The sequence below is a fragment of the Otolemur garnettii genome, unplaced genomic scaffold (genome assembly GCF_000181295.1).
Source record: "Otolemur garnettii isolate 467f Iridium unplaced genomic scaffold, OtoGar3 scaffold00134, whole genome shotgun sequence".
NCBI lineage: Eukaryota > Metazoa > Chordata > Mammalia > Primates > Galagidae > Otolemur > Otolemur garnettii.
In genome coordinates this window covers 2,807,607-2,834,486 of record NW_003852529.1, presented here as the reverse complement: position 1 = coordinate 2,834,486, position 26,880 = coordinate 2,807,607, and the positions used below count along the sequence as shown (strand labels likewise).

The 26,880-nt window shown below is 54.4% G+C and overlaps 2 protein-coding genes across 3 annotated transcripts; both read right to left on the bottom strand.

The window, feature by feature from the left end:
- Positions 1-2,324: 2,324 nt before the first annotated feature.
- On the bottom strand, positions 2,325-4,011 carry POLD4 (DNA polymerase delta 4, accessory subunit). The gene is made up of 4 exons (XM_003798327.3): positions 3,757-4,011; positions 3,444-3,533; positions 3,133-3,244; positions 2,325-2,806 (listed from the first exon to the last, which is right to left on the bottom strand). The coding sequence occupies exons 1-4, from the start codon at positions 3,851-3,853 to the stop codon at positions 2,782-2,784; spliced, it is 324 nt and encodes a 107-aa protein (XP_003798375.1). The 5' UTR covers positions 3,854-4,011; the 3' UTR covers positions 2,325-2,781.
- A 9,160-nt stretch (positions 4,012-13,171) lies between these two features.
- On the bottom strand, positions 13,172-23,746 carry CLCF1 (cardiotrophin like cytokine factor 1). Of its 2 annotated transcripts, none has more exons than XM_012810479.2 (3): positions 23,611-23,746; positions 15,872-16,035; positions 13,172-14,111 (listed from the first exon to the last, which is right to left on the bottom strand). In XM_012810479.2, exons 2-3 carry the CDS (start codon positions 16,022-16,024, stop codon positions 13,617-13,619), a joined length of 648 nt encoding a protein of 215 aa, XP_012665933.1. In that variant the 5' UTR covers positions 16,025-16,035; positions 23,611-23,746; the 3' UTR covers positions 13,172-13,616. The 2 variants fall into 2 exon arrangements, with proteins under 2 accessions (XP_012665933.1, XP_003798374.1); XM_003798326.3 differs by lacking the exon at positions 23,611-23,746 and adding an exon at positions 23,134-23,232 and having other exon boundaries at positions 13,504-14,111; positions 15,872-16,038.
- Positions 23,747-26,880: the final 3,134 nt, after the last annotated feature.

Below are 26,880 nucleotides of genomic sequence, written 5' to 3'. Positions count from 1 at the left end.
CTGGATTCGAACCCGCCACCTTAGGTGTATGTGGCTGGTGCCCTAGCCACCCGAGCCACAGGCGCTGACCCCTGTCAGTCAGTTCTTGCTTGAAAATACAGAGCATTTGGCCACTTCCTACCAGCTCCATCACCCCAGCCTGGTCACTATCTCCATCACCTCTCACCAGGCCAACTCCAATAGTCTCCTGAATGGTTTTGCTACCTTTGTCTTCTTCTAGCCTCACAATCTGTTCTCCACCAACAGGCAAAAGAATGTTTTCAAAACATAAGTTTGCTTATGTCATATATTAGCTGAAAGCCTTCCAGTGTCTTTCCTTTTCACTCAGAATAAAACCCAGATTTATTATCATGGCCTGCAAGGCCCTATGGGGCCAGCCTGTTATCTCTCTGGCCTCATTTCCCCTGCCTGGCCACACTGGCCTCTATGCTGTACCTTGAACAGGCTGAAAACACTCCTGCCTTAGGGATCTTCTACCTGGAACACTCACATGGGTGCAGGCCCTACTCTCTTACTTCCTTTAGGTTTCTGCTCAAATGCCACCTTAGCAGAGTGCTTTCCCTGACCAACCTCTCTAAAATAGCACGCTTGACATTCTCGGACCCCTGTGAGCCTAATCCTAATTTTGCTTACCATTGACCGCTACCTGACATAATTAATATACATGTTTGGTTTTCTTCTACCTCTTCACTGTTGATGACACCCAAAGGGACTTTGGTGCTAGGCACATACTAGGTAGTCAGAGGATGGGCAGGGGTCATGGTGCAAACTGGAAGAGCCTGATGTACACAAGCTTTGTCTCTGCACTGCCGCTCACCGGCTGTGTGCCTCTGGGCAACTCTATTTAGACTTTCTTAGCTTCATTTTCCCTCTCTATAAAACCCACCTGGAAGTTTTTGGGAGGATTAGAGATAAATACACTTAAAGTACCTGAAATGTGGCCAGTGCTCAATAAGACAGGGCATATGGGGGCCACAGAGCTCCTGTCTAGGCCTGTTTCCAATGAGTTAGTCATCTCTACCTGCCCTCAGGGTGGAGGCTGATAAAGCAAATGAAGATAACACTACATAGGATTGCCCAAAAATGTATACACGTTTTTTTTTTTTTGAGATAGAGTCTCACTATCTTGCTCTCTCTACCGTGCTGTGCATCACAGCTCACAGCAACCTCAAACTCTTGGGCTTAAGTGATTCTCTTGCCTTAGTCTCCCAAGTAGCTGGGACTACAGGCGCCTGCCACAACATCCGGTTATTTTTGTTGTTGTTGTTGCAATTGTCATTGTTGTTTATCTGGCCCGGGCTGGGTTTGAACCCACCAGCCTTGGTGCATGTGCCCCAGCACCATAACCACTGAGCAACAGGCACCGAGCCAATGTATACACATTTCAGAAAGAAAAAAACTATATTAAAATTATACTACTTGACTTATGTTTGACTTCTGCAATACAAGAGGTACAAGATACAATGTAGAAGATAAAAAATGCTATTAGTATATATTGGGTATTAGGCATTGGTTATGGCTCCAGCCAGTTCTCAGTTCCTTAGAGGATGGCCATGTCTGAGCAGGACTGCCAAACTGACACCTGCCCCCAGCCCTGATTTGGGCCCAGGTAGCCCCCAATATGGGAAGCAGAGGTGCTTGCTGGAAATATGTAAATCTTTCTCAACTTCATGAACTGTGGGACCCAGGGGCTTCTCTCTGGCACAGCACCCATGTCTGTGAGGTAAGCAGCACCAGGCAAGCAGGTGGCAGGTGCCCCGTCAGTGAAGGCAAGGGTATGAGTAGTTCCCCTTCAGACTCCCAGGGGGCGCCAGAGGCCACTCAGGTCCTGACAGGACTCTGGGTCTATCTGCAGTGGTCCCCAACCTTTTTGGCACCAGGGATCCACCAGTTTCATGGAAGACACTGGGTGTGGGGGTGTGGGGTGATTTGGGGATGATTCAGACACATTTCAGTTCCATCTCACATCATCAGGAGTTAGATTCTCACGTGGAGCCTACAGCTTACACACCCTGCCACTCCACTGGCAGTTGATAGCCAGGTCCTGCTGCTGTGACAATCTAACACCTGTCTGACAGGAGCAGAGCTCAGGTGGTGGTGGGCAGTGAGGAATGGCTATGAACACAGAGGATGCCAGTTCCTAACAGGCCACTGACCAGTCCACCCAGGATGGAACTGCAGTCTTAAGGCATCTGTCTTTCTTCCTCAGGCCTGGTGCTTCCTTGCAAGAGAAGAGGAGGTACAGAGCTGGCTCTCTCCCATCTACTAACTTGCTGGGGACAGCCAGCCAAAGTAGAGCCACATGAAGGGACTGAAGGCCAGGATTCCAGGCTTAATGTTCTTTATTAATAAGCATTAGTGAAGCCCTTGCCCTGTGAGCTCAGCCAGCCCTATCCTCAGCTTTAGGTGAGGAGTGCATCTTTGCCTCTTAGATCATCTGCCTGCATCTGGCTCTGCTCAAGTCTATGTCTAATTTGCCACACAACAGGTCAGGGAGGCATGTAGCAGGCATTGGAAGGCTCATCTCGTGGCCAGATTCTTGTCCTCCAAGACCACTCTTCCTCTAGAGGGTGCACAGCTTCAGCTATGTAGGCTCTCAGATGGGGCTCCAGGAGCCTGCTGGTTACAGGAAGGCACTGAGCTGCAGAGACCTCCAGATCCAGCCTGCCAAAGGCTCCTCAGCAGAGCTACACTGAGCAGCAGCAACTGGCTCTCACTTCTGTCCTGAAGTCCTTGGGTGGCTAGCAGGAGTGCCAAGGGCTGGAAGTCCTAGGTGGTACCTCATAGGGGATAGAGATGCCAGAGGCTATGGGAGATGGGATGGAAGGGAGAGATACCCCATAAAGAGAGAGAGAGGGAAGGAGAGGGAGAGAGCGGTGAGTCAGTTGAATCCTGTGATCTGATTTCGCCAGCCCCAATTCTTAGCCATGTCTCCCCACACCACGAGCTCATAGAGATGAGAATTGTTAAAGCAATCTGCACTTTGCAGAACCTTCTTGCCCGCTCACCAAGGACCCCCAAGTCTGTATCCATTTCTGTTCCCAGTCAGGGCAACCCAACCCAGGCCAGTAGGACAGTGTTGCTTGGAGAAGGCCCTGGCTCTCCTGAAAGGCATTCTGGCCTGTCTCTGACCTGAACTGGAAGCGGGGATCTCCAGGGTGAGTCTTCAGCACCTGACGCACCTCTGGGGGAGGCTCCAAGCCCATCTGCTCTGCCCGATGCCAGCGCTGCAGCCTAGTGATCCCTGTAAGAGTGGGAAGAAGACCCTGGAGCCTCTGGAGGGTGGAGAAGAAGCTAGGCTAGAAAAGTGTGTGTGTGTTGTGGGGGTAATCTTTAGAGTCTCCACAGTCCCTAGTCCCAGGAGACAGTGCCCCAGAGTCAAGCAGACGCTTGGGTTGCTTCAGAGATGTGTGGATGCTCTGTGGGGCCTGAGTGGGTCTCACCTGTGCAGGGCCCATACTGCCAGGCCAAGTCAAACTGCCTCAGCAGCTCCAGCTCTGCTTCCTCCTTGATGGGGGACTGCGGCTCCTCCCCTGCAATGACATACTACTCCTCAAGCCTGCCCAGGCCTTCGCCCTGCGGGGCTGGCCTCACAGCTATGCCACTGTTCCCCAGCCCTCCTCACCACCTCTTAGCCTCTGCCCTCCCACAGTAAGACCGTAGGTCGGAAGCAGAGGATATACATAGTACACTTTCCCATCCATTTGCTCCCTCCACCCGTGTCCACTCCTCTTGCCTCCCCCACACCTCAGAGACCTAGCTCCGGTGCCAGCTCCCCTGCGCAGTGCCCAGCGGGCCCCTCCCTCCTCTTCACAACAGGGTAGGAGTCAGTGATGAGCCGCTTCCGGCCCATGGCGGCCACCCAGGCAGGCAAAGAAGGAGGCGACTGCGGGGAAGAGACGCAGCCCAGCGGGTGCGACAGAGACAGCTGCTGAGAGAGAGAGAGTCAGAGAGACGGGGCCAACGACGCCGGGCAGATGAGATGACCCAGACCAGGAGAGAAAGGAAGTCTCCTGGTTCCAAGGAATGACGCCTCTTTCCCACCCCCGCAAATACGCAAACATCAAAGACTTAAGCCAATGGCAGGCCGCTTCTGTGGGGCGGGGCCCTGGCTCTAGCCAATAGCAGGTAGCACAGGGTGAGGGGGCGTGGCAGCTGCTGCAGCTGTGTTCTACCAGAGGTGGGGTCAGGCTGGGGCGGGGGACCTGTCTCGGTGCCCCCAAAGCCACCACCTCCTCCTGCCCCCCACTGGTTTGCAGTGGGCCCCGGGGGACTTGCAGAGCGTTATCCTCAGGCTCTCACTTCCCGTTTTCCCTTCCTAGGCAAATGTTCTTTTCAGCTTCACTAATCCCCATGGCCAGTTTATAACTCCCCAGAGCCCAGCTGGAGCCTTCTCTCGGCCCCTTGGCCCAACCAGCGTTGTGGGGGCAGGTCCGGAGATCGAAAAGAATTTGGGCTTTGGGCGAATTCAGTCCCCTTCCCTGCTTCCACCCCCATTGGCCCCTGGAGACCGAGCTGGAGAAGTCCATGGGTTCTAAAAGAGCCTTTCTCACAGTCTGCAACCAAAGAGACTGCCCACTTAGTCCAGGCAAGAGTTTGCCTTTTTGACTCTCCTGGGGTCCTGTATCCTGCCCCTGTCTACCCTACTAGTCAGGAAGACTGACCAGGAGGCCAGGGCAGGAGTCTTGTTCCCCCTCACTATGTGTTTGGATCCCTAGTTCTTCATTGGCAAAATCTGACCCATCGATCATAATAATGTGAATATGAACAGAAAATACTAACAACAAACCTAACACTCATATTGCACTAACCATGTGCCAAGTACTGTTCTAAACACTTCTCTGCATATTAACTCAATTAAATGCATGTAGTAAGGGGTTTTTGTTTGTTTGTTTTTGAGACAGAATCTCATTTTATTGCCCTCGGAGAGTGCTGTAGTGTCACAGCTCACGGCAACCTCCAACTCCTGGGCTTAGGCAATTCTCTTGCCTTAGCCTCCTGAGTAGCTGAGACCACAGGCACCTGCCACAACGTCCGGCTATTTTTTGTTGCAGTTTGGCTAGGGCCGGGTTTGAACCCGCCACCCTTGGCATATGGGGCCAGCGCCCTACTCACTGAACCACAGGCGCCGCCTGTAAAGTTTTTGAAAATAGGAAGTATAGCTAAATTGTCATCCCCGCTAATACTCAAAGGCACTATGGGACCCCAGTCAAACCACAGGCCTCCTTGGGCCCCAGGCTCTCACAGTCTTACAGGGAACTCTGGTGCACATTGTCAGAGAGAGGTTAGAATTCCTATCCCAGAAGAAAGAGAGAAGGATGGGTCAGAGATGGATTAGGACCACAGGGGTCATTCACATTGGAAGGCCTCCTGGAGGAGGTGGGCTGCCGTAAACAGTGTCTCTCAATTCTCCACCCATGACCTTTGTCCCTTGAGCTCCTGTCATCGCTGACTCACCCCTACTGCCGCCTCCCCCTCACCAACTTTCTGGCAGCAGGCAAAAGTGCTGGCCAGTGGGAGTCTGGGAACCAGCAGAGGAACCAGCCCAGCTCTAATCAGCCTCTAGAGATCCCATCCGGTTCTTCCTTCCACGGGTACCAGGAGGGTGGGGCAGAGACACCAGGACTGATGCCTGCTCAGAGGTCCCTGCCTATCTCCTTCTGCACTGCTCTGGGGTCTGGGTGCTCTGCACTGGGAAGAGGGCTAGGCCCCTGGTACATGTGGAACAAGAGAGAACTGCTCTGTAGAGTAGACCACCAAAGGGCAAGAGGAGGAGGAGGAGCAGGCCATGTGTTCAGGTTCGGCCTTCTGCCTGGCTCTCCCCTCAGCTTCCTTGAGGAGGGCTGAATGGAGGAGGGACCTGGTGAGGCACTGCAAAGAGCTAGAGGGCCCATTCCCTGCTGTGCTGTTTGGGCTGGGACTGGCCTAATCCCCCCCCCCCATCTGCCTCATGGGCTAAAGTGGGGCCCACATTCAGAGAGATAGGGGTCTTGCTGAGTTGGGGACAGAAGCAGAGAGGCCTCTCCACCAGGACTGGGAAGGGCTTAGGTGGAGAGTCCAGTCAGGCACCCAGAAATCTGGAGGATGGTGCCCAGGCTCTATGGGATTGACCACCACCCCCTCCCCAGAGGGTCTCAACAAGGGGCAGTTCCCAGAGGTGTATGGTACCTACCTCCTGAGTCCACAAATCCCTAAGGGAGTAGAGAGCCATGGGTGGGGCAGACCCCTCCTCATTCCTGATCCTTCCCACCCCTGAAAGCTGATAGCCGTGGGGCCCTGCCACCGCCCATGGAGCGTGAAATGGGGTGTGCCGCTGAGAGGCCACAGCAGCTCCTACTGCTGCCTGGGCCTATTCCCTGATCTCCCTTGACAACCTCTGGAACCTTCTTGCCTAGGGCCCCTTCCCCTACTTAGGCAGCCTCCTGGGCCCTGCTGTTTGGATGCCATCTGAGCTGTCTCCACCAACTTCCCCCAGCTCTGCCTGGCTCAGGCCCTGTTGGGCTCTCCTGCCCAGCCTGGAAGATATTTTCCTTGGGCTTCAGTTCCTCCCAGGCCCAGAGTGGTCAGTTCAAGAGCAGGTGCCATAGGCCCGGTCTTCTAAAGTTGAGGGAAGTCACCCCAGCAGCTGTGCCCTTCTTTCCTGGTCAAATAGCAGTGGGACTGAGCCCCAAAGGAGGAGTTGGCACCCAGGGATTTTAGAACCATCCCTGTCTGTCAGGATCCCTAACATGTACTGGCAACTAAGACAGACCTTGGCCAGTCCACTTTCAGGTCTTTTCCTTCCTTGCTCTCCAACCTCCTGCCACGTTCTTGCCTAGAACCCCTTTCCCTCCTCAGGCGACTTCCTGGGCCCATCCCCAGAACCACTGTCCTGGAGCCTATCAGCATTCAGGCTTCAGGTTGGAGGACCTGGCCAGAGGTCTGAGCTCAGGACTAAGTTTTCTCTCCTTGAGGGAATGTCCTTGTATCAGTTTTGATACCCAGAGGATGGTGATGTGACTGGTAAGAATGACCTTTGCACCTTGGCCTGAGTAGACTCAAGGCCCTTGCTTCAGGGCCAAAGCCAACATCCTGGAGATCCCAAGAGAAAAAAGAATTAGAACAGGAGCCCAGCACCCTCCTGAGGGCTGAGGCCCACTGCTCACTGCTTTAAGGGGAAGGAGGATTAGGCATTGCTTAGCTTAGACAATTGGCAGGACAGAGGGCCTCAGCACTGCGCAGGCGCCCAGAAAGCCATTCCCCCTACCCCAGCTCACAGTTGGGTTTGTGGGGAGAGGCAGGTAGAGCTGAGAGGGTGGAGGCAGGTGGTGGGAAGGGAGCAGCTGCCTGGGGCCTAGTGGGCTATGGGGTATACCGTCCCTCTCTCTAGCTCACCCCTTCCTCAGGCCCTCAGAATATTGTGGGCACCCCGACTAACAGCCCCCAGCCCCACACATACTCACACATTCTGGGCCCCCTTCCTCACCCTGGGGCCAGAATTCTTTCAGGAGCTGTTCCTAGTCCTTGCTACCCTGTCCTCACCCCTCCCCTTCCTGGGCCATGGCTTAAGGGGTGAGAGCCTTGGGGCGGGAAGAGGCCTCTGAATTTTTCTGCCACTGCTGTCATTTCTTTCCCGCCCCCACCACCCTGTACACCTCCCCTCCACACCTCTCCTTCACCTGGGCCATCCTGGCCCTAAAGAAATTCTAGGGAGATTTAAATGGGGCCCTTTGCCCATTCCTCACCTTGGCCACCAGGTGTCAGACTTTGTCCAGCTGGGAAGATGGCTTAGTTAACCGTTTCCACCCCATCAGCCAGGCATTTGCCATCAGGGCAAGTTGGGAGGAGCTCAGAGGTGACCTCTGCCCTGGCAGGGCTGAGAGACCCTGAAGGCTGAGACTGGGGGTTGGTGGGGGGGCCAGTACTGGAACTTTTGCTCTAAAGCTTTCTTACTGTTACTCCCTCACTGCCCCCAACCCCACCCCATGACAAGGGCTTTGTCCCCTGCTGGGAAATTCAGGAACCAGGCTGAGTCAGGGAGTTCAAGAATTGAAGGAACAAAGGCTGGGACAGTTGTAGCTCTAGAGAAGAAGGGGGAAGCTGAGGGAGCCACCATCAGAAGGCTCAGCCAGCCCCCAATCACTGGCCCTTGCCCTCTGGGTGAGTGTGTGTGTATGTGTAAGCATGTAAGATCAGTGCTTGAATGAGTCCTCACATGCTGAGAAGGCCTCTAAGTTTTGGATGTTGGGAAGCTGGCAAGGTCTGACTGTTTGCTCACCCCTGTCAGAGCCCCCTCTATACTACTCCTCCCCTCTCAGAAGTTGCCTCCTGCCCCATCCAACAGTTCTCCATCTTGTGCTCTTTCTCACAATGCAGGTATGTTTCCAAGCACCCAAGATGGCAATGAGATTTCTAATCCCCACATGCTCTCTGGAGAGGACAGGAAGGAGCACCTTCTCTCCCTCTCCCTCTCATCTATCCACAGTAGCCTTGTAAGGAGATAAGAACTTCTAAAGATAATGTGGTCCCCACCCCTTGACACTGAGGGCTGGGGATACTTGAGCCTCTGACTCTGCTGCCATACTTTATTTTTTGATGCAGCCTTACTCTGTCACCCAGGCTAGAGTGCTGTGGTGCTAGCCTGGCTCACAGCAACCTCAAACTGCTGAAGTGATCCTCCTGCCTCAGCCTCCCGAATAGCCAGAAGTATAGGTGCCTGCCACAATGCCTGGCTACTTTTTCTATTTTTAGTAGAGATGGGGTCTCTTTCTTGCTTAGGTTGGTTTGGAGCTCCTAAACTCAAGAGATCCACTTCCCTTGGCCTCCCAGAGTGCTAGGATTATAGGCGTGAGGCACCAAACGCAGTCTCTTTGGCCATACTTAAGAGCAGAACCTAGATAACCAACAAAACACATCATATTGCAGGAAGCAGCTGTGGATGGAGATCCAGTGACAAATTCATAGAAAATACTAATGCTGGCTCGGTGCCTATAGTACAGTGGTTACGGTGTCAGCCACATACACCCAGGCTGGTGGGTTCAAACCTGGTCCAGGACAGCTAAACAACAATGACAACTGCAACAAAAGATGGCCAGGCGTTGTGGTGGGCTCCTATGGTCCCAGCTGCTTGGGAGGCTGAGGCAAGAGAATTTTGCTTAAGCCCAAGAATTTGAGGTTGCTGTGAGCTGTGACACCACAGTACTCTACCAAGGGTGACATAGTGAGACTCTGTCTCAAAAAAAAAAAAAAGAAAAGAAAAGAAAAGAAAATACTAATGCCCTATCATTTACCAGGGGCTCTCTGTCCTGTGGTGCTGGCATTTCACAAGAAACCCTGTGGCACATAGTGCCAAAATCTAAAGGAAGGGCTCATTCCCCCACATGCACACCATCATTGGGAGCAACTGGGGACAGAATTAAAGACTCAAACTCTGGGCCACACCTGTAATCCTAGCACTCTCGGAGGCCAAGGCAGGAGGATCCCTTGAGCTCAGGAGTTCATAACCAGCCTGAGCAAGAATGAGACTCCATCTCTACAAAAAAAGGAAAAATTAGCCAGGTGTCATGGCCCACGCCTATAGTCCCAGCTACTCAGGAGGCCAAGGCAGGAGGATCACTTGAACCCAGGAGTCTGAGGTTTCTGTGAGCTATGATGCCACAACACTGTAGCCTGGGCAACAGAGTGAGACCCTGCCTCAAAAAATAAACAAATAAAAATAAAAACAACAAAAAAACAAAAATCTTTCTTGATCCTGCTAACTCCTCTAAATACTTCCTTCACTAGTAAATTCTGAGAGACTTTATTTACCCTTTCTATGTTCTGTCTCCCAAGTCTTTTAATCTGAGATATCTGATTTAAGATAATCTGACAAGGCTCGGCACCTGTGGCTCAAGCGGCTAAGGCGCCAGCCACATACACCTAAGGTGACGGGTTCGAATCCCCAGCCCGGGCCCACCAAACAACAATAATGGCTGCAACCAAAAAATGGCCAGGCGTTGTGGCAGGCACCTGTAGTCCCAGCTACTTGGGAGGCTGAGGCAGGAGACTCGCTTGAGCCCAGGAGTTGGAGGTTGCTGTGAGCTGTGATGCCATGGCACTCTACCCAGGGGGATAGCTTGAGGCTCTGTCAAAAAAAAAAAAGATAATCTGACAATTTGGTGTTGCTTCTCCCCTGCTCTTTCAAGAGGTCACCCATGACTTTCTTCTTCTCTTATTTTTTTGAGGCATCTGAGACTGTTATCAGCCCCCTCCTTCAAACTCTGTTCTCACAACCTCTAAAACACTATCATCTTGACACTTCATATCCCTTTAAATCGAATTACTGAGGACTTTACTATGCCAGCCATTATGGTAAAATGTTGTAGGAAGGCAAAGATGAATAAATCTGGAGCCTGCCCTTAGGATGCCACCTGCTTAAGGAAACAGTTAACCAACCCATATACTGCCCCATCTCCATCTGTGCAAATTCTGCCCATCCTTCAAAAACAATGTCTAACCCTCCCACCGATGGAGTTCTCGCTGTGTTCTACACACTGAAAATACAGCCTCAACTTCAAATACCATTTCCTCCCCAGAGGGCCCATAGCCTCGAGGGCCTTTACCCTACTCTATGCTGCTTCTCCTTCCCAGACTTCCCTAGTATTTTGCCTACTATCTTTTTTTTCCTGCACTTATAGAATTCTGTGTTGTATTATAGCATTTGTGGGAAAGAGTTCTTATTCCTGTTTCTAGATTTTGTTTAACACAGTAACTGAACACTTTCCTTAGGCTGGGGTCCAAGTTGGGCACAGGGATAGAGAGAAGAGGAAGACTCAGAATCTTTCCCCAAGAAGCTCACTGTGTGGGACGGTGTGCAGTCTGTGTGAACAGGACCTACACCCATGTACCTCTGTGTTCCTTACAACCCCTTGCCTAGTGGTCTGCAGAAGTTGTCACAGGCCATGACAATTCTGCCTGTGTGTGGAGACAGCCCAGATACCTTCTCCTTTCTGTCTTGCTAGGCAAGGGCAGGGCCTGGAGGTGCCCCTGGCTATGCCTGGGCAGATGTCTCCACTTGGAGAACCTGGACCCCTCAGGGTGGGGCATGTTCCCTTCAACTTGGGCCAGATGACTCAGGGACATTCCCAGGAGCCTGGCTCGCCCCACCCACAGGCAAGTCCCGCACAGACACTCTGACCTCTCCCTCCTCTGGGGGCTCTTGCACTTGCTGGCGCCTCCTGGTCTGCATCCCATGTGTTTGCTTTTGGCCCTTTTATTTCAAGTAAACTAATCTTTTCTTCCCAAGTGGATTACAAGCTCCATAAGGGCAGGAGCCACATTAGGTTTTAGGCTTCTTTTGGCTTTCCGTGAGCGATGGGCAGGTAATTAGGGCTTCCCGTGTTTGTCAGCTTATTGACATCACTGTCATTCCTTACTTCCTTTGCTTGAGGCAATGTCTCTAGGTGGCCCTTCTAAGATATCCATGCATTACCTGGGAGCAACTAATCCATTAATTTACCCTGTGATTCTTTCTGTTTTTGTTTTTGTTTTTTTTTTTTTTGAGACAGTCTCACTCTGTCACCCTGAGTAGAGTGGGATAGCATCATAGCTCACAGCAACTTCAAACTCTTGGGTTCAAGAGATCTTCTTGCCTCAGCCTCCTGAGTAGCTGGATTATAGGCACTTGCCACACTTGGCTAACTTTTTTCTATTTTTATTAGAGACAGGATCTCGCTTTTGCTCAGGCTAGTCTCAAACTCCTGAACTCAAGTGATCCACCCTTCTCAGCTTCTCAGAGTGCTGGGATTACAGGCATGAGCCACCATGCTCAGCCTTATCCTGTGGTTCTTAACTAAAATGTCATGACATGTTGGAGTATCCCCAGTGAGCCATCATTGCTATAGATGCTACTGCTACAGCCAAGTATCTCACCTTCATTGTTTCCTTTAGTCTTTCCAACCATCTTACAAGAGTGCGTAGTATCTCCATGTTACCAATGGTGAGAATAGAAAGCTTTGGTACATCTAAGGTCCTTCAGCTGTGGGCCATGAAACTGGGATGGGGCCCTGGATCACCTCATTCTCTCCCTGTCAATGAGTTTCTTTCTTTCTTTTCTTTTCTTTTTTTTTTTTTTGCAGTTTTTTGGCCAGGGCTGGGTTTGAACCCACCTCTGGCATTTGGGGCCAGCGCCCTACTCCTTTGAGCCACAGGTGCCGCCAGTGAGTTTCTTTCTTTCCCCTAATCATGCTGTCATACATTGGAGAGAAAGGAGTCAGAGCTGAGAACTGTATGACTTAGCTGCAGTCTGTCACCTTCTCTAAGAGAGGGTGTTGAGGGGAGGGTCATGGCCTAGTGGGAAGTTGGGGACTGAAAGCCCAGCTGCTGACCACTGGGGGGAGAGATAGCCAGGTGGATAACTTTGCTCACCCTAGGGAGGGGGGCTGGAGAGGAGAAATCCAAGGCAGGGAGACAGACTTATGAGACCATTAAAGCAATCCAGAAAATCCAGAAGAGTGAGCAAGGGCAGAGTGAAGGAAAACCAGAGACAGAGGGAAGAGTCTTGAGAGGACTGAGGGATCAGTAGGGTGGCGGGAGTCAGACAAGTAAGTCCAAGGTGCACACGTTGCTCTGGTGGGCAGAGGGAGGAGCACCTCTACCAGAGGCAGAGACTGAGTGGGAGCCAGGGCCCAGGGAGCAGCCCCAAGAACCAGGAGTGGGGCAGGGCTAGGCAAGGAGACTGAGTTCCAGGGCAAGCATTTTATTTGTTAATACAAGAATAGAAATTCTGCAATAAATATCATCTAATAAATAACATCTCCAAATAAATAAATATTAATACAACACACTTAGAGTCATGAGTGGGTGGGGCTGGGGGCAGGGCCTGGGGAAACTGCCATCCCACACCCCAAAAATGCTACTGCAATGTAAACTTTCAGGAAATCCTGTGGCTGTGGCTATGGTTGCCCTCCCCAGCCTGGGCAACCCACAGATACCCTGGGAAAGGGGGCAGAGTGGAGGCACCGTGATGCTGGCAAGAAAATTTAAGGCAAGGTCCTAATGCTCAACCTGGCTTTTGTTTGCCACTCCATGCCACTGACTGATATGGTGACTCCTGGATCTGGTCTTTCCCTGCCCTCTGCTTTCAGTATTACCTCTTCCAGTCGATAGGTCACTTCCAATGCAGACCCCACCCCTCTGATTTTTAATTCCATCTCTTTGTTTAGACTTGCCACCATGTTTGTTTCCTGAATTGGATGTGTAGAGTTATTTGTGGGTGGAGCAGCAACCCCTATCCAAGAAGAGTGGTGTAGCCAAAGGGCTTCACCCCAGAAAGGCACGTGCTATGGGGGCCCTCCTCCCTGTCCTCCAGGTACAACTGGGTGGGTACTGACCTACTGGTAGGCAGCAGGCAGGAGGCTGTGATAGCCTTTGCACCAACTTGAGCCACTTTGGACTCCCTTGAGCATCACTCTCTGTGGAAATAGGGTGGGGCCTGTCACACCTCTTATTGCATCACACCCCCATCCAAGTCCAGGGGAGGGCCAGAGGCTTGTGGCTTCTGTCTCCTGGCTCAACAAGTGTTGGCATACAGGGTTCTCCTCCTAGAGTGGAAACAGCGTTTGAATGAGGAGCAAAGAGGAGCTGGTAAAGGTCAGAGATCAGAAACCGTGGGCCTCCAGATGCAGGGTGACCGCGGCTGCTGAAGGCTGCATCCTCTTCTTGAGCCGGTTGAAGTCCTTGGCTGAGCGCCACAGCCAGGTCTGCAACTCCTTCAGCAGCCAGAAGTCGTCCATCTTCTGGAGGAAGTCACTGTGGGCAGGGCCGGGGGTCCAAGTGGGCTCATTCCCAGGCAAAGGCTGGGGCAGTGGGTAGCCCAGAGCTGCCATGACACCTGCAATGCTGCCTAGTAGGCCCTGGAGGCTGGTACAGAAGTGGGCCAGACTGCGGCGCAGCTCGGCGGTGGCAGCCTGCCGGTTGAGGCCACGCAAGTAACACAGAAGGTGGCTGTAGGCCTCATAATTCTGGGTCAGCCTCAGTTTGTCATTGAGGCTTCTCCACACTTCCAAGTTGACAGTGGCCCTGGGCAGAGTCTCTGCCCCCAGCCGAGGTGGGTTGAAGTCAGGCTCGTTGAAAGGGGGTCCCAGGTAGTTCAGCTGTGAAAAGACAGTGATGGGGAAGGAGGCAGACAGAGCGAGCAATCAGCTCACCACTGAGAGGCCTGGCCCAGAGCTTCTGTATCTTGTGTCCTGACCCCAGCCCTGTCACCATGCTAGGCCTCCCCTGAGTTTCTTCAACAAGGATATTATTTGCACGGAGGTGATAGGTGAAGCAGTGAGAGTGAAACGCTCACAGAAGACACTCAGCAGCGAGCAGGCCTTGGAGAGCGCCCACCACGGAAGCAAGGCAGAGAGGAAGAGGAGCCGAGAAGAACCAGCAGGCCAGGCTGAAGAGGAAGAAGGTGACCTAGGAGAGTGCAGAGGCCAAGGAAGAGGAGTTCAAGAAGGCAGCAGTGCCAGGAGTGTGGCTGCAAAACAGAGCAGGAGAATGAGCCACAAATACTGGCAGGTCTGGCAAAAAGATGCCTCACGACCTTGGAGGGAACCATCGCTGGGGCCTGGAAGCCAGATTGTAGGGGGTTAAGGAGTGAGTGGGTGGAGAGGAAGTGGAGGCAGGGGGTGTAGACCACTCCTTCGAGAAATTTGGCAGAGAGAGCCAGGAGAGAAGAAGGGTCGGGAGCTAGAGGGGGTGGCAGAGACAAGCAGAGGTTTTCTGCACAGGAAAATGAGAGAAAGTAGGGTACTGAAAGGGGCCGGTGGCATCAGAGCCCTTTCTGTCTCTGTGATGTGCCCCATCCCACCAGCTGAAGGGATGGAGACAGAAGGGCACTCATTCACATCCCCAAGGAAGGGTTCCGCTGGAAGGAGCAGGGCTGCAGAAGAAAGAAACTGAGGCAGTCTGCAGCACAGGACAGGAGGAAGGGTATGGAAGGCAGAACAGCACAGGGAAGAGGGCAAAGCCCTTGCCAACCCCTGGGGGACCAGCGGGGGCCCAGAGAGGGGGACAAGGGAGATGTGTGACTGGAAGAGAAAGGGAGAAAAGAGGGGCGAGGCCTGGGATAGGCAAGGGCCCAGGGGGAGGTTCACACGCTGACAAGCACAGAGACAAACTAATTTCCTCGGTGTATCCTGGGGCTGGAGCCAGCTCCCCCACTACCCTCCTCCTCCTTCTTTCCCTGGCTCCAGAGTAGGGTCTGGGATGTGGAAGAGGAACACGGGAAGAGGGGCCGGTTCCCTATGGTCCTCAGCTCCTCTGACCCTCCTTCCTTCTCTCCTGGGCTCTCTGAACACCTCTGGACTGCCCCCAAAGCCTTACAGCAGAACCTCCATCCCCACCCCAAACCCCTGCCACTACTGGCCTGGGTTCCCTGCAGTCCTCTTCCCCTGGGACCCCCTAGGAGGCCCAGCTAGAATGGGAGAAGCAGACAGAAGGGAGGCCCATGGGTCCAGAGCAGGAGGGCCCCAGGTCTGGGGCAGAGGCGAGCTGGAACACAGGCATGGGAGGTGGGGCCCCTCCATCCCTACCCAACCCCACCCGTGCAAGAGACACCACAACACGGTGTAAACAGAGACTTCCCCGGCCCCCAGGGGGAGGCGGGTGGCTGGGCTGGCAGCCAGTGGGGCAGTGGGCCAAGGCGGGTGCGAGGCCTGCCCACATGCCTAGTCCTGGGGCCAGGGATGGGGAGGAGGGGCCACCTCAGAGGGAAGGGCAGGGATAGCCCAGACAGGGAGGCTACTTGGAGCCAAAGGGCCCCTCCTTATCATCCCCCCTCACCAGAACCCTCCCCCATTATGTCTGTCCTTCCCCAACTCCTCACTCTGTGGCCAACTCCCAGACTCCTAAGCTGGATACTCACGTAGGTGCCAGCCAAGCTGCGGAGTTGGTGCTCCAGGTAGCGCGTGAGGTCATAGGTTTTCTGGATGGAAGGACCAGGCCCTGGGTCCCCTGTGCGATTGAGAGCTGGCACTGCAGGGAGGTGCCAGAGCACTGTGCACAGGCACGCTAACATCCCCCACGAGTCTCCTGTGGACAGGATGGGCAAGAAGCATAAGGAGCATCCAGGTCCAAGTGGGGAAGCAGCTGGCAGCCCCTCAGGTGTCTGTCCCCACCTTGGGCTGAGGGGGGTGAGGGTGCGGACACCAGATGGAAGGCAGGGGGGATGGAGGAGAAGAACGCTCCTGGCCAGAGAGGGAGAAGAGGCCTGTGTTTGAGGATGAGGGCTTGGTATTTGCACTTGTCTATCAGAAGCTATTTGAGAGTATATCTGTGTGTCAGCTAAGAAAGTCTTTGGCACGTGTACCACGGTATGTGTGCCAACATGTATGTGCACACACAGGGATGGGGCCAGGCCTAGGGACTGTGAATCAGTGTGTCTGGGTCCCAGTTGTACCCAAGTCGTCTCTGCCACTCTCAGTCCCAATGCAGCTTGGACGGAGTCAGGGATGGGAAATAGTGTGCCCCAGCTGGCATGGAGCAGGACAGTGGCTGTGGCCAGGTACAGAGTCAGATCACCAGCATTAGGCTGAAGGACACGGGGCTGCCTGACCAGGCAGTCTGGTTCCTGGGTGGGGTGAGATTGAAGGACTTAGCACTCTTTTCAGAGATTGGTAGCAGTGGATAGGTTCACCCCATTCTCATCTCAGGTGTTGTGTGGGGAAAAGTTTGACTTCAGTGAGACCCTTTCTGAGCATCCAGTTAGGGAACAGAAGAAGTGAGTGGGCAGAGAGGAACACGCATGAGATGAATCGGGCCATGGACTGCTGGCACTGCAGAATTTGGACACACCAGGATGCCCAGAGCCAGTGCTATAAAGAATTTTGTGCCCTTTGAGGCCAAGGCAGGTAGATTGCCTGAGCTCACAGGTTCCAGATCAGCCTGAGCAAAAGCAAGACCCTGCCTCTAAAAACAGCTGTGGGTTGTGGTGAGCACCTGTAGTCCCAGCTACTCGGGATGGTGAGGCAAGAGAATAGCTTAAGCCCAAGAGCTTGAGGTTGCTATGAGCTATGATGCCATGAGCACTCCAAATTGAGAGTCTGGGCTTGGCTCCTGTAGCACAGTGGTTACAGCACCAGCCACATACACTAAGGGTGGCAGGTCTGAACCTGGCCCTGGCCTGCTGGACAGCAATGACAACTGCAACAAAAAATAGCTGGGTCTTGTGGCAAGTGCCTATAGTCCCAGGTGCTTGGGAGGCTGAGGCAGGAGAATTGCATAAGCCCAAGAGTTTGAGGTTGCTGTGAGCCTGTGATGCCATGGCACTCTACCCAGGGTGACATAGTGAGACTCTGTCTCAAAAAAAAAAAAAAACAAAAATCAACAGCAGCGCCTGTGGCTCAGTGGGTAGGGTGGTAGGTTCGAACCCAGCCCCAGCCAAACTTCAACAACAAAAAAAATTAGCCACGTGTTGTGGTGAGCGCCAGTAGTCCCAGCTACTTGGAAGGCTGAGGCCAGCTACTAGAATCGCCTAAGCCCAGGAGTTGGAGGTTGCTGTGAACTGTGACACTATGGCACTTTACCAAGGGCGATAAAGTGAGACTCTGTCTCTGAAAAAAATCCCAAGAAACAAACAAACAAAAAACAAATTGAGGCTCAGCACCTATAGCTCAACAGGCTAAGGCGCCAGTCACGTACACCTAAGGTGGCGGGTTCGAATCCCCAGCCCGGACCCGCCAAACAACAATGATGGCTGCAACCAAAAAATAGCCGGGCGTTGTGGTGGGCGCCTGTGGTCTCAGCTACTTGGAAGGCGGAGGCAGGAGACTCGCTTGAACCCAGGAGTTGGAGGTTGCTGTGAGCTGTAATGCCACGGCACTCTGCCCAGGGGGACAGCTTGAGGCTCTGTCTCAAAAAAAAAACAAAAACAAAAACAAATTGAGACTCTATCTCAAAAAAAAAAAAAAAAAAGAAAAGGAATTTTATTTTGTGGGAAGCGTGCTTTTCTAGGTGTGTATATGAGCACCAAGATTGGCGCTCAGGGGACATTTGGGACTGGCAGAGGCAATTAAGGTGCAATAGGGTAGGAATATACACAGCATTGGGCTAGGTTAGGTTTAAGGACTAGGTTACTTTTAAAGTTTCAGATTCATTTAGATTTGGGATTTGGTTGATTTAGTGTGGTTGAGGTTTGAGTCCAGCAGGGGGATGTGGTTAGGGTTGGGCAGGCAGAGGGTTAGCTGGGGCTGAGGCCTGTGAATTTGTTGATTTAGATGTCAGATGGTGTGATGTTTGGCAGGTCACATAGGACCAGGCTAGTTTGGGTTTTAAGCTTGGGTGGGTGGGAGGTCATGAGTGGTTTCTTTCCTCTACATCAGTGTTTTTCAACCTTTTTTTCTTATAGCACATTTGAACCTATAGTTAGCCTTCTGCAGCACACTTAAATTACATTGATTTTTAAAAAGACTATAAAAAAGGAATATACTTACTATGTTTTGACCTTCTTTTGAAAACAATTTAATTAACGATCTTTAAAAATTTTGCAGCACACCTAATATCCTCTCACAGCACACCAATGTGCCATGGCACACAGGTTAAGAATCACTGCTCTAGCTTTTATCTTCTATTTTCAAAAATTTTCTATAATGATACATGTTGCTTTGATAGTTAGAAATAAGTTGGGTAGGTTTAACAATTGGGCTCTACTAGGACGGCACCTGTGGCTCAGTGGGTAGGGCACCAGCCCCATACACTGAGGGTGGAAGGTTCAAACCTGGCCCTGGCCAAACTGCAACAAAAAAATAGCCGGTCATTGTGGCAGGTGCCTGTTGTCCCAACTACTCAGGAGGCTGAGGCAAGAGAATCACCTAAGCCCAGGAATTGGAGGTTGCTGTGAGCTATGTGATGCCACAGCACTCTACCAAGGGCAATAAAGTGAGACTCTGTCTCTACAAAAAAAAAAAAAGAAGAAGAAGAAGAAACAATTGGGCTCTACTTACAGTTATGATAAGGGCTTAATTTAAGAAAGAATGAAGACTACGTTAGGGTTAGAGTTAGGCATAATACTGGAGTAGGGGTTAGAGAGGGCTACAAAGTAAGAAGGATTCAGGATTCAAGTTGTAGATGTCTCTCACAGAGCACACGGGTCAGGTGAGGACTTTTGTAATGGCTCAACTGGTCAGTCTTGACTCTTTCAGATGTCTGGCTGGCTGGTTGGGTTTACTCATGGAGCATGGTGGTAGGTTAGGCCAGTGGGAGACCCTGCGCTTTTGGGTGAAGGCGCTTTGAGGGAGTTTGTGAGTGTAGCTGTGTCCACATGCATGCATGTGCTTTAGGACAGGGAATAGGGTCAGGCACTTAACTGCAGCCCTTGGTTCCCTCCTGGATGCTCCTTCCCATTCCCAGCTCCTGTCTCTTTCTCTTCTTCACATCCCCAGCCAACTCCAGGCCCTTCTCCTCTGTGCAAAGTCTGGGGATCCAGTTGAGTCACCTCCAGGATCCCAGTGGTGCTATCTAGCATTTTGGGGCTTGGAGACCTGCTGAGGGGGGCAGTAGCCCTTCCAGCCTTGAGGGGGCTTTCAGAATTGAGTCTGGCCTGCTCAAAGTTAGTGGCAATGCCAATGCTCCCAGCTGAAGCAGGAATTGGGAACTGGACTTGTCTCTTTACCCTACACTGCCTTGGACAGACCTGCTAACCAGAGTTCTGGGATAGGGCTCTGGCTATTCTAGAGTGGGAGTGTGCTCAGGAACCCAGATGGAGGCCTGTTTCCCCCTCCCCTTCTGTGCCCTGTGGGATGCCCCTGAGGGGGACCAGCTCCCTATACAGGGACAGCAGTGGGAGAGGCCTTTGGATAAACAAGAGCTAAATCGTCTGGGCAGAAAAACGGCTCATGAAATTAACCAGACGAGGCCGGTGTTTCCAGGAATATTTCAGTTCTGAGGTAACTGTGTCACTGCAGGCTGGGTGGGGGGGCAGCGGGGGGCAGAAGAGAGCAGAAGGATCTGACTGCCGGGCCACAGAGTGAACCAGAAAGAGGGAAGCAGTCTCCAGAACCCACAGGGAGAAGAGACTAGGAGAGGAGAGAGGGGAGGCAAAGGGATGAGGCTCTGCCCTCTGCTGCGACAGCTTCCACTCTGGGCAAGATGCGTCCCTATTTCAGGCAGCAAAGCTGCTGGAGGCAGAGAACACCTGTGGATTAGCTGGAGCACTGGAACCTAGCGCAGCTTGCCAGCCTCCCAAGCAGGGAGTATGCAGTGGGCTTCCCGGAGCCCTTGGCCAATCTCCTCCCCAGGCTTACGGTGTGCAGGTGGACCCTGGTGTGGGGGCAGTGTCCTTAGCCCCCTCCCCCAGCCCTGGTCCCCTGGCCCAGCCCCCCCCCCCCAGCTCTGCCTTTGGCTGCTGCCCGCTGATTGTTTACATCCCCTCTTCTTGTGTTTATAAATCCGGCTGAGCACGTGAGGAGCTAATGAGCACAGCTCACGTTTCCTGCAGCATCCTTCCACCCCCCATCCTGGCCCCCACCGGGGCCAGGCCCTAATTCCATCCAGATCCCTGGGCCCTGGGAACCAAGGCCCCCCTCATGATCATACACACACACATACTCTTAGCCCACGCAAGCACATGGCCACCCTGACAGGGCTGCACAGGCAGACACACCGGTATCCACATGTTTTGGGCCAGCTGCCTCAGCCCTTGGCCTGTGGTCCCCATGGTGACCTCTCCCAGGGAAGGTGGGGGCCTCTTGGTACAGATATGCCAGGATGGTTAGAATGGGTAGGACGAGTCAACAGGGAGAATCTGCACCTAGGACTGGTGGCTAAGGCTGTGACCCCTAAATGTTGGAGCCAGGAAGGCACTGCAGGGTTCCAAAGGTGTGGCCGGTAGCCACACACTGAGCTAAATATGGGAGCCAGAAAGAAAGGCTTTGCATACCTGGGCAACCTTGGAGCAATCAGTTGAGAGGAACTGGGGGGATGGACTGGGTTAGGAGTTGGTGTGTAGACTGTGATGTGAGATCCAGGCATTGTGACTATAGGAAAGCTACTCTAGGGGTGCCTCCCAATCCCCATTCCCAGAGACAGGACACAGAAATCCATCTTTTTTCCATCCTCTGGGCTGGCTGCCCTTCCCTCTCATCCCTCTCTTCTGCCCTCTCCTTGGTTCCCTTTCCCCCAGACCACTGAGAAGGGGCTTGCTGAGTGGGATACATGGGCCTAGATGTCAGGACAGCTAGTTTTGCCACCAACCCCTCTGGTGACTGTGCACTCTAAAGCACCCCCAAACTTGTGAGGCTTTGTCTCTGCTGTACTCTCCGGCATCTCCCTCCCTGCCCTTCTCTTCCAGCCTAAAAGACAGAAGAAAAAACTGAGGTCCAGGGAAGTAAGCAGAGGGTGGGCCAGCCTCTGCCTTAAGTCAGTAACCAAGACAGCAGTGGAGCTTTGGTTACGTGAGAGGCATCTGATCACGCGTTGAGAGGGTCCTGGGTGTGCTCCGGAGAAGGGAGACCGTCACAGGGCAGCCAGCTGACCGCTAGGGGGGATGGGGGGCGGGGGCGAGTGGGTGAGCGGGCAGTGTGTTATGAAGAGGGGGAGGGAGGGGCTTGGAGAGAGCCGGCAGGAGCCGCGTGTGAACAGGCAGGTGGGACTGCAGGGAGGAATGTGAAGTGTCCCTAAGCAAGTGGCTGGCTGTGGAGGAAGTGGTGTGCAGAAGTGTAAATGGGACAGGAGCGTGGGTCTGGGCACGGAGGGAAGAGGGAGTCATTACACCAGTCAGGAGTGTCACTTCTGGGGCGGCTAGGTGACAGTTGCTACCATCCCTGCCTGTTTCCATCCCTGGTTTTGTGTAGGTGTCCTAGCTGGTTGGGGAGCAAGTACCTGTGTCGACGTGAGGGTCAGTGTGCTGGGAGCCGGCGGAGGTCTGGTGGGGTAGTGAAAGCGCAGAGGTTGTCGGTCGGGGTCAGAGAAAGACCGGCAGACCGAACGGGTCGGCCCCCCCCATCCCCAGCCTGTCTCCAAGCTCCGACTGCCGCGGCCGTCCCGCACCGCCAAGATGGGCCCTGGCGGACACTCGGGTCCTCTGGGATTGAGGATCTGTGGGAGGGCTCCTGGAGCTCAGCTTGGCGTTGGAAATGGGAGAGGAGAGAGCAGCGACGAGGGATTCCGGCGAGACCCCGGGGACGTGAGGTTCCTCTCCAAGGGCTCAGCTCGGAACTGTGCGGCGGCAGCTGCGGCTCGATGGCCCTCCCTCCTCGGCGGAGACCTCTAGCTCCCGGACCCCTCCCGGCCGCAGCGCCTTCCCCCTGTGTGGCCTCGGCGCCCCCGCCCGCTCCCGCCCCTCTGTTCCCTTCCCGGCGGCGGGGGCGGGGGTGGGGTCCGGGGCGCCGGGCGCGGGGCTCGGCGCTGCCCTTTCCCGCGCGTCCACTCCCTGCCCAGCCCGCCCGCCCTCCCGCGGGCAGCCGGCTCCCGCCGCTCCCGGGCGGGTGACAGACTTTTTCCTGCTGGGTCCGGCCGGGGCTGCGTCCCGGTCCCCCGCCCCCCGCAGTAATCACTCCCAGGCCACGGCGGGCTAGGGGCTCGCTGTGCCGCCCCTACCTGCCGCCGGCGCCCCAGCCGCTGGCAGCTTGGAGGGCTCCGGCTGCTGTGGGGCCGGCCGTCCGGCCCGTCCGGCCCGGCCCAGCCCGGCTCGCTCTGCCCTCCGCCCTGCTCTCCGCCCGCCTTCCCCTCCCCGCGGGTCGGGGGGAGAGCGGCGCGGCCCGAGGTGTCGGCCTCTCTCGCCTCCCGCCGGCCCGGCCGCGGGCTCCCCGCCTCCCTCCTGCTTCCTCTCCCCGGCCCCCTCCTCCCCCCCGCAGTCCCACTCCCCGCCTCGGACTCGCTTCCCCGACTTCTGCGTGGGGCTCTCGGTCCGCGGGTTCCCCGGAACCCCGCCTCGCTGGGGCTCCAGGTTGCCGCCTCCCCAGGTCTGCGAGTCTCCCGGCTCCCCCGCCGCACCCCCGGCCACCTCCTGGCCCTGCCGAGCGGACTCCAAGAATGCTGCGTCCCCTCCCGGCCCCTCTCGAGGGCGCCCGGCCGTGCCTCCTCTGGCCTCGAGCCGGCGCAGGGCTCTCGGGGTGTCGGGGAAGGACGGGAACCGGATTCCGCGGCTGCCCAGCGGGGGCGGGGGCCGGGCCCCGGACGCCGGGCTCCTACCTGCTCGGAGGTCCATGGGGCTGGGGGCCGGGCCGGCCGGGGCGGCTCCTCTCCCGGAGGCTGGCGGAGTGGGAGGGCGAGCCGCGGCTCCGGCGAAGCTTTAATAATCCCATCCGCCAGGCCCACTCGCAGGTTTTTTTCGCTCGGTTTCGGATTTTTTTTTTTTTCGGTGTGGGACATTCTGCAAACTTTTTTTTTTTTTCTGACGTGTAAAGCTGTAACCACAAATTGTAGCGGCCCTCCCCGGGGTGGGGGGAGGAGGGGGGAGGAGGGAAGGGAGGGCTTCTGGGGCTCCCTCTCCCTCCCACAACACCGAGGGGGGGGGTGAGGTGAGGTGAGGCTGCCTTGGTACCACCCTGGGCCTCCTGGGGGAGGGGGCGGGGAGGGCATCAGTCCATGTGCAAACTCCTGAGAGCCAGGGCAGGGAGGCGGCCTCCGCGTGGGTTTCTCCCTCGGTGTGGCCTGGGGACGCCTTGCCCCCTGCCCTGTGTGTGCTGAGTCCCTGCTCTCACCCTACCTCTGCTTCCTTGTCTCTAACCTTCCCCCCACCTCCCCCTGAATAAATGCAATGACACATTCTCTCAAATGCCAGCGAGCTGGCCTGAAAGCAAGTGATGGTGTTTTTCCTGCTGCCCTTTGTCTGGGCTGACCGCCCCCCTGGCCTATTGTCCCTTCGTTTGTCCCATTTCCAAAAGCTAGAGCTCAGGGAGGCGCCAGGGGCTGGGGCAGGTGACTAACCGGCTCACAATGCCCCCTGGGGGGAGGAAGAGGGCACCACAGGCCCACTGCCCAGATCATTCTTCAGTGACCAGGGAGAATGCACATGGGTGGGGGATTTGTAGTTCATTAATCAGCACGAGGCACCAGACCAGTTTCAACACCAGAGGCTTCTCCGGTGACTCAGGGAGAATGCTCCTCATTCAAGGCAACTCTGGAAGAATGCTCCCCATTCAAGGCCATGGACAGACCATCCCCATTAGTGAAATGCTTCCCCATAAAGACATTTGACATTCTCCTTCCTTTGGGGTTTTGAGTTGTTGGTTTTTTTCTGGTGGTGAGGCAGGAGTGGTTTGGCTATAGAGTCTTCTCCTACTGCCTTCCCTGAGGCCTGGGTTGGGACTTACTGGGCAGGACACCTAGGGGACCCATAAGCCTAGATCTTCCCTACAGGGTCTCCATTCCTCCCCCTTTCTCCCTTTCCAAAGGGCTGCCCTCTCATCTAGGGCTTGCAGACAGAGGCACATCATGATTTTTCTTGGAGGACAGTCATTTGGTCTCCAAGGCTTGGGTGCTCTATAACCACACCTCCAGTTAAATCATTTGGTATTAAGTTGCTTTTGTTGACAATGATGATTTTTCCCCACCGGGGGAGAGGCCCAGTGGTGGACCAGACCTGGAAGGTGATGCCTCTCCCTGGAGTGGCATCAGAGCCTTTGTCCCTCCTTCCTACCTCAGTGCTCCTGGGAAAAGAGGGCACTCTGCCAGTCCAGCCACAGCCCCTCCAGCCTGTGGGTCAGAACAGGCATCATGGTCATGGCCAGTGCTGGGTTCCCAGGGCAGCTCTTCCCTTTGCTGCACTGTGAGAACTGAGGTGGGGGGGTGGGGGGGAAGAAGTTTGTTTTCAATTACCTCACTGGAGTGGGACAGACTTTGTTGTTGGGTTGGGTTTTTTTTTTTTTTTCCTCTCTCTCTCTCCCCCCTTTCTTCCTTTCTTTCTTTTTCCTAAACAAGGAGAAAAAGAGCTGGGAAAGGAGAGCCAGCCCGAGTGCAGGGCAGAGGACCTTGTGGGACATTGGTAGCAGCTCTGATGAAAATTGCTTTGGAGGGGCCCTTGTGAAAAGTGTGCAAGGGCTCCCTCCTCCCTCCTCTCCTCCTCCCCACGCCCACCAGCCAGGACCCTGGAGTTTCAATGACATTCTTGGTGGGTAAAACCAATGAGAGCTTTTGATGCCCATGCCAAGGTCAAGAAGGCAGATGCCTATGGTGACTGGCACTGAAGCTGGCCAGTAAGCCAAGAAGGGAAGGGGAGGGGGAGCAGCACAGGCCCTTCTCCCTCCACTCTGCAGCCTCACGCCTTGTTGCCTTGTTGCGCCTTGTGGAGAGTCTGCACAATGTGGTTTGGATTTGGCTGAGCCCCTCAGCACCTTATAAAGCACCTTGCTGAGTCAGGGAGAAAGCAGCCCCATGCGGGAGAGGAGGAGGGGCAGGAGACAGGGAAGGGGGGAGCTGAAGCAAGAGGGTGGGGGCTTGTGGGAGTGAGAGAAGAGAAGGGAAGGGGAAGGAGAGAGGAGCCACAAAGAGGCACATGGGGGGAATGAGAAAGAGGGGAGGAGGCAAGAGCTGAGGAGGAAACGGAGCTGGGCAAGGAAGAGAGACTGAAGCAGAAGAGGGGAGCATGGGCAATGCCACCCCCAGCAGACATTCACCTGGTGGGGCTGCCTGCAAAGCACTGGTGAGAGCCACAGCTCTGAACTAGAGACCCAGGCCAGTAGGTGTAGGGACAATTGGTTTTACATACAGCCCCCCAATACCTGGTGTGTCTTTGATTCTTTTTTTTTTTTTCCTCAGTTTTTGGCCAGGGCTGGGTTTGAACCCGCCACCTCTGGCATGAGAGCCACCAGCGCTGTCCATTGTCTTTGATTCTTAATGTAGTGACTCCACAAGCTGGGAAAGTTATGTTCTCCCTCTGCCTCTTGTCTGGACTTATATCCTTGCCCTCTCCCCTCATCTAGTGGGGGCCAAGTCTCTCCCCTCCCCTCATCTTCCACACTGCCAAGGGGAAAACCAACTCCATTTCCAAGCCCCAGTGCCCCTCTTCCCTGTCTGGGCAAAGGTGGCAGGCCAGGAGCCACTAGTTGAGTTGGGTTGGGGGCTGGAATAATGACTGTGCCTTTACTCTGCCAAAATCCCAAATGAGGGTTGGCTGCCAGAATTGGGGGAAGAAGGAAGGAAGGAGAGATAGAGAAGGAGCAGCCTCTCCAGGGTTTCTGTGGGATGGAGCAGGACAAGTGGCTGCCCTCTGATTTCTATTGGGGTGGGGGCTGGAGAAAGTTCCTCATGGCTCTCAGAAACAGAATTTGCTTAGGGCCCTTCTAGCTGTCATGATCTAGGATTGCTGGCGGGTCAGGCAGAGGTTAGAGGAGACACCTGTCCCCTAGATCCAGATGGACATTCTTAGGAAGACTCTGTCCTATGGTACCTTGTGTAGGCATTTTCTCTGTCTCTCCCTACTGGGTACTAGGTCCTGTAAGAGACAGAGAGGACAAGGAAAACCCACCCCTGCCCTCAAGAATGTCAGTCTTGGGCCACTGATTAAACCATCTGAGATCCACTATAGGTGATAGTAGGTGCATTTAGGGCCAAGGAAGATGGTGAAAGGAGAGTGGCCAGGGTGGGGGAACGTCAGGGTGGAGGCATGGGTGGGCTGAGCAGGAAGCCCAGGGGCCACCACAGATGAAGCACCAAGGATCACTGGGTGCAGCACCCAGGTCTGCCTTCAACAGGCAAAAGGTAGGCTGGAAGTTAAGGTATCTTGCTTCCAGTTTGGCCAATGTGGCCTTGGAAAGCCTGTTGCCTCTCTGTGGAGTGGGGTGTGACCACCTCTGCCCTTCTTTCTACAGGATGGTGGGAGTATTCAGTGAGCCGATGAGGGGGACACTGGTTTGCCATCTTCTCTGGCTTTCCAGATCCCAGGCCTTACCATCCACAGATGGCTGGCTGGGGGCAGAGTGGGCACAGGTAATGACC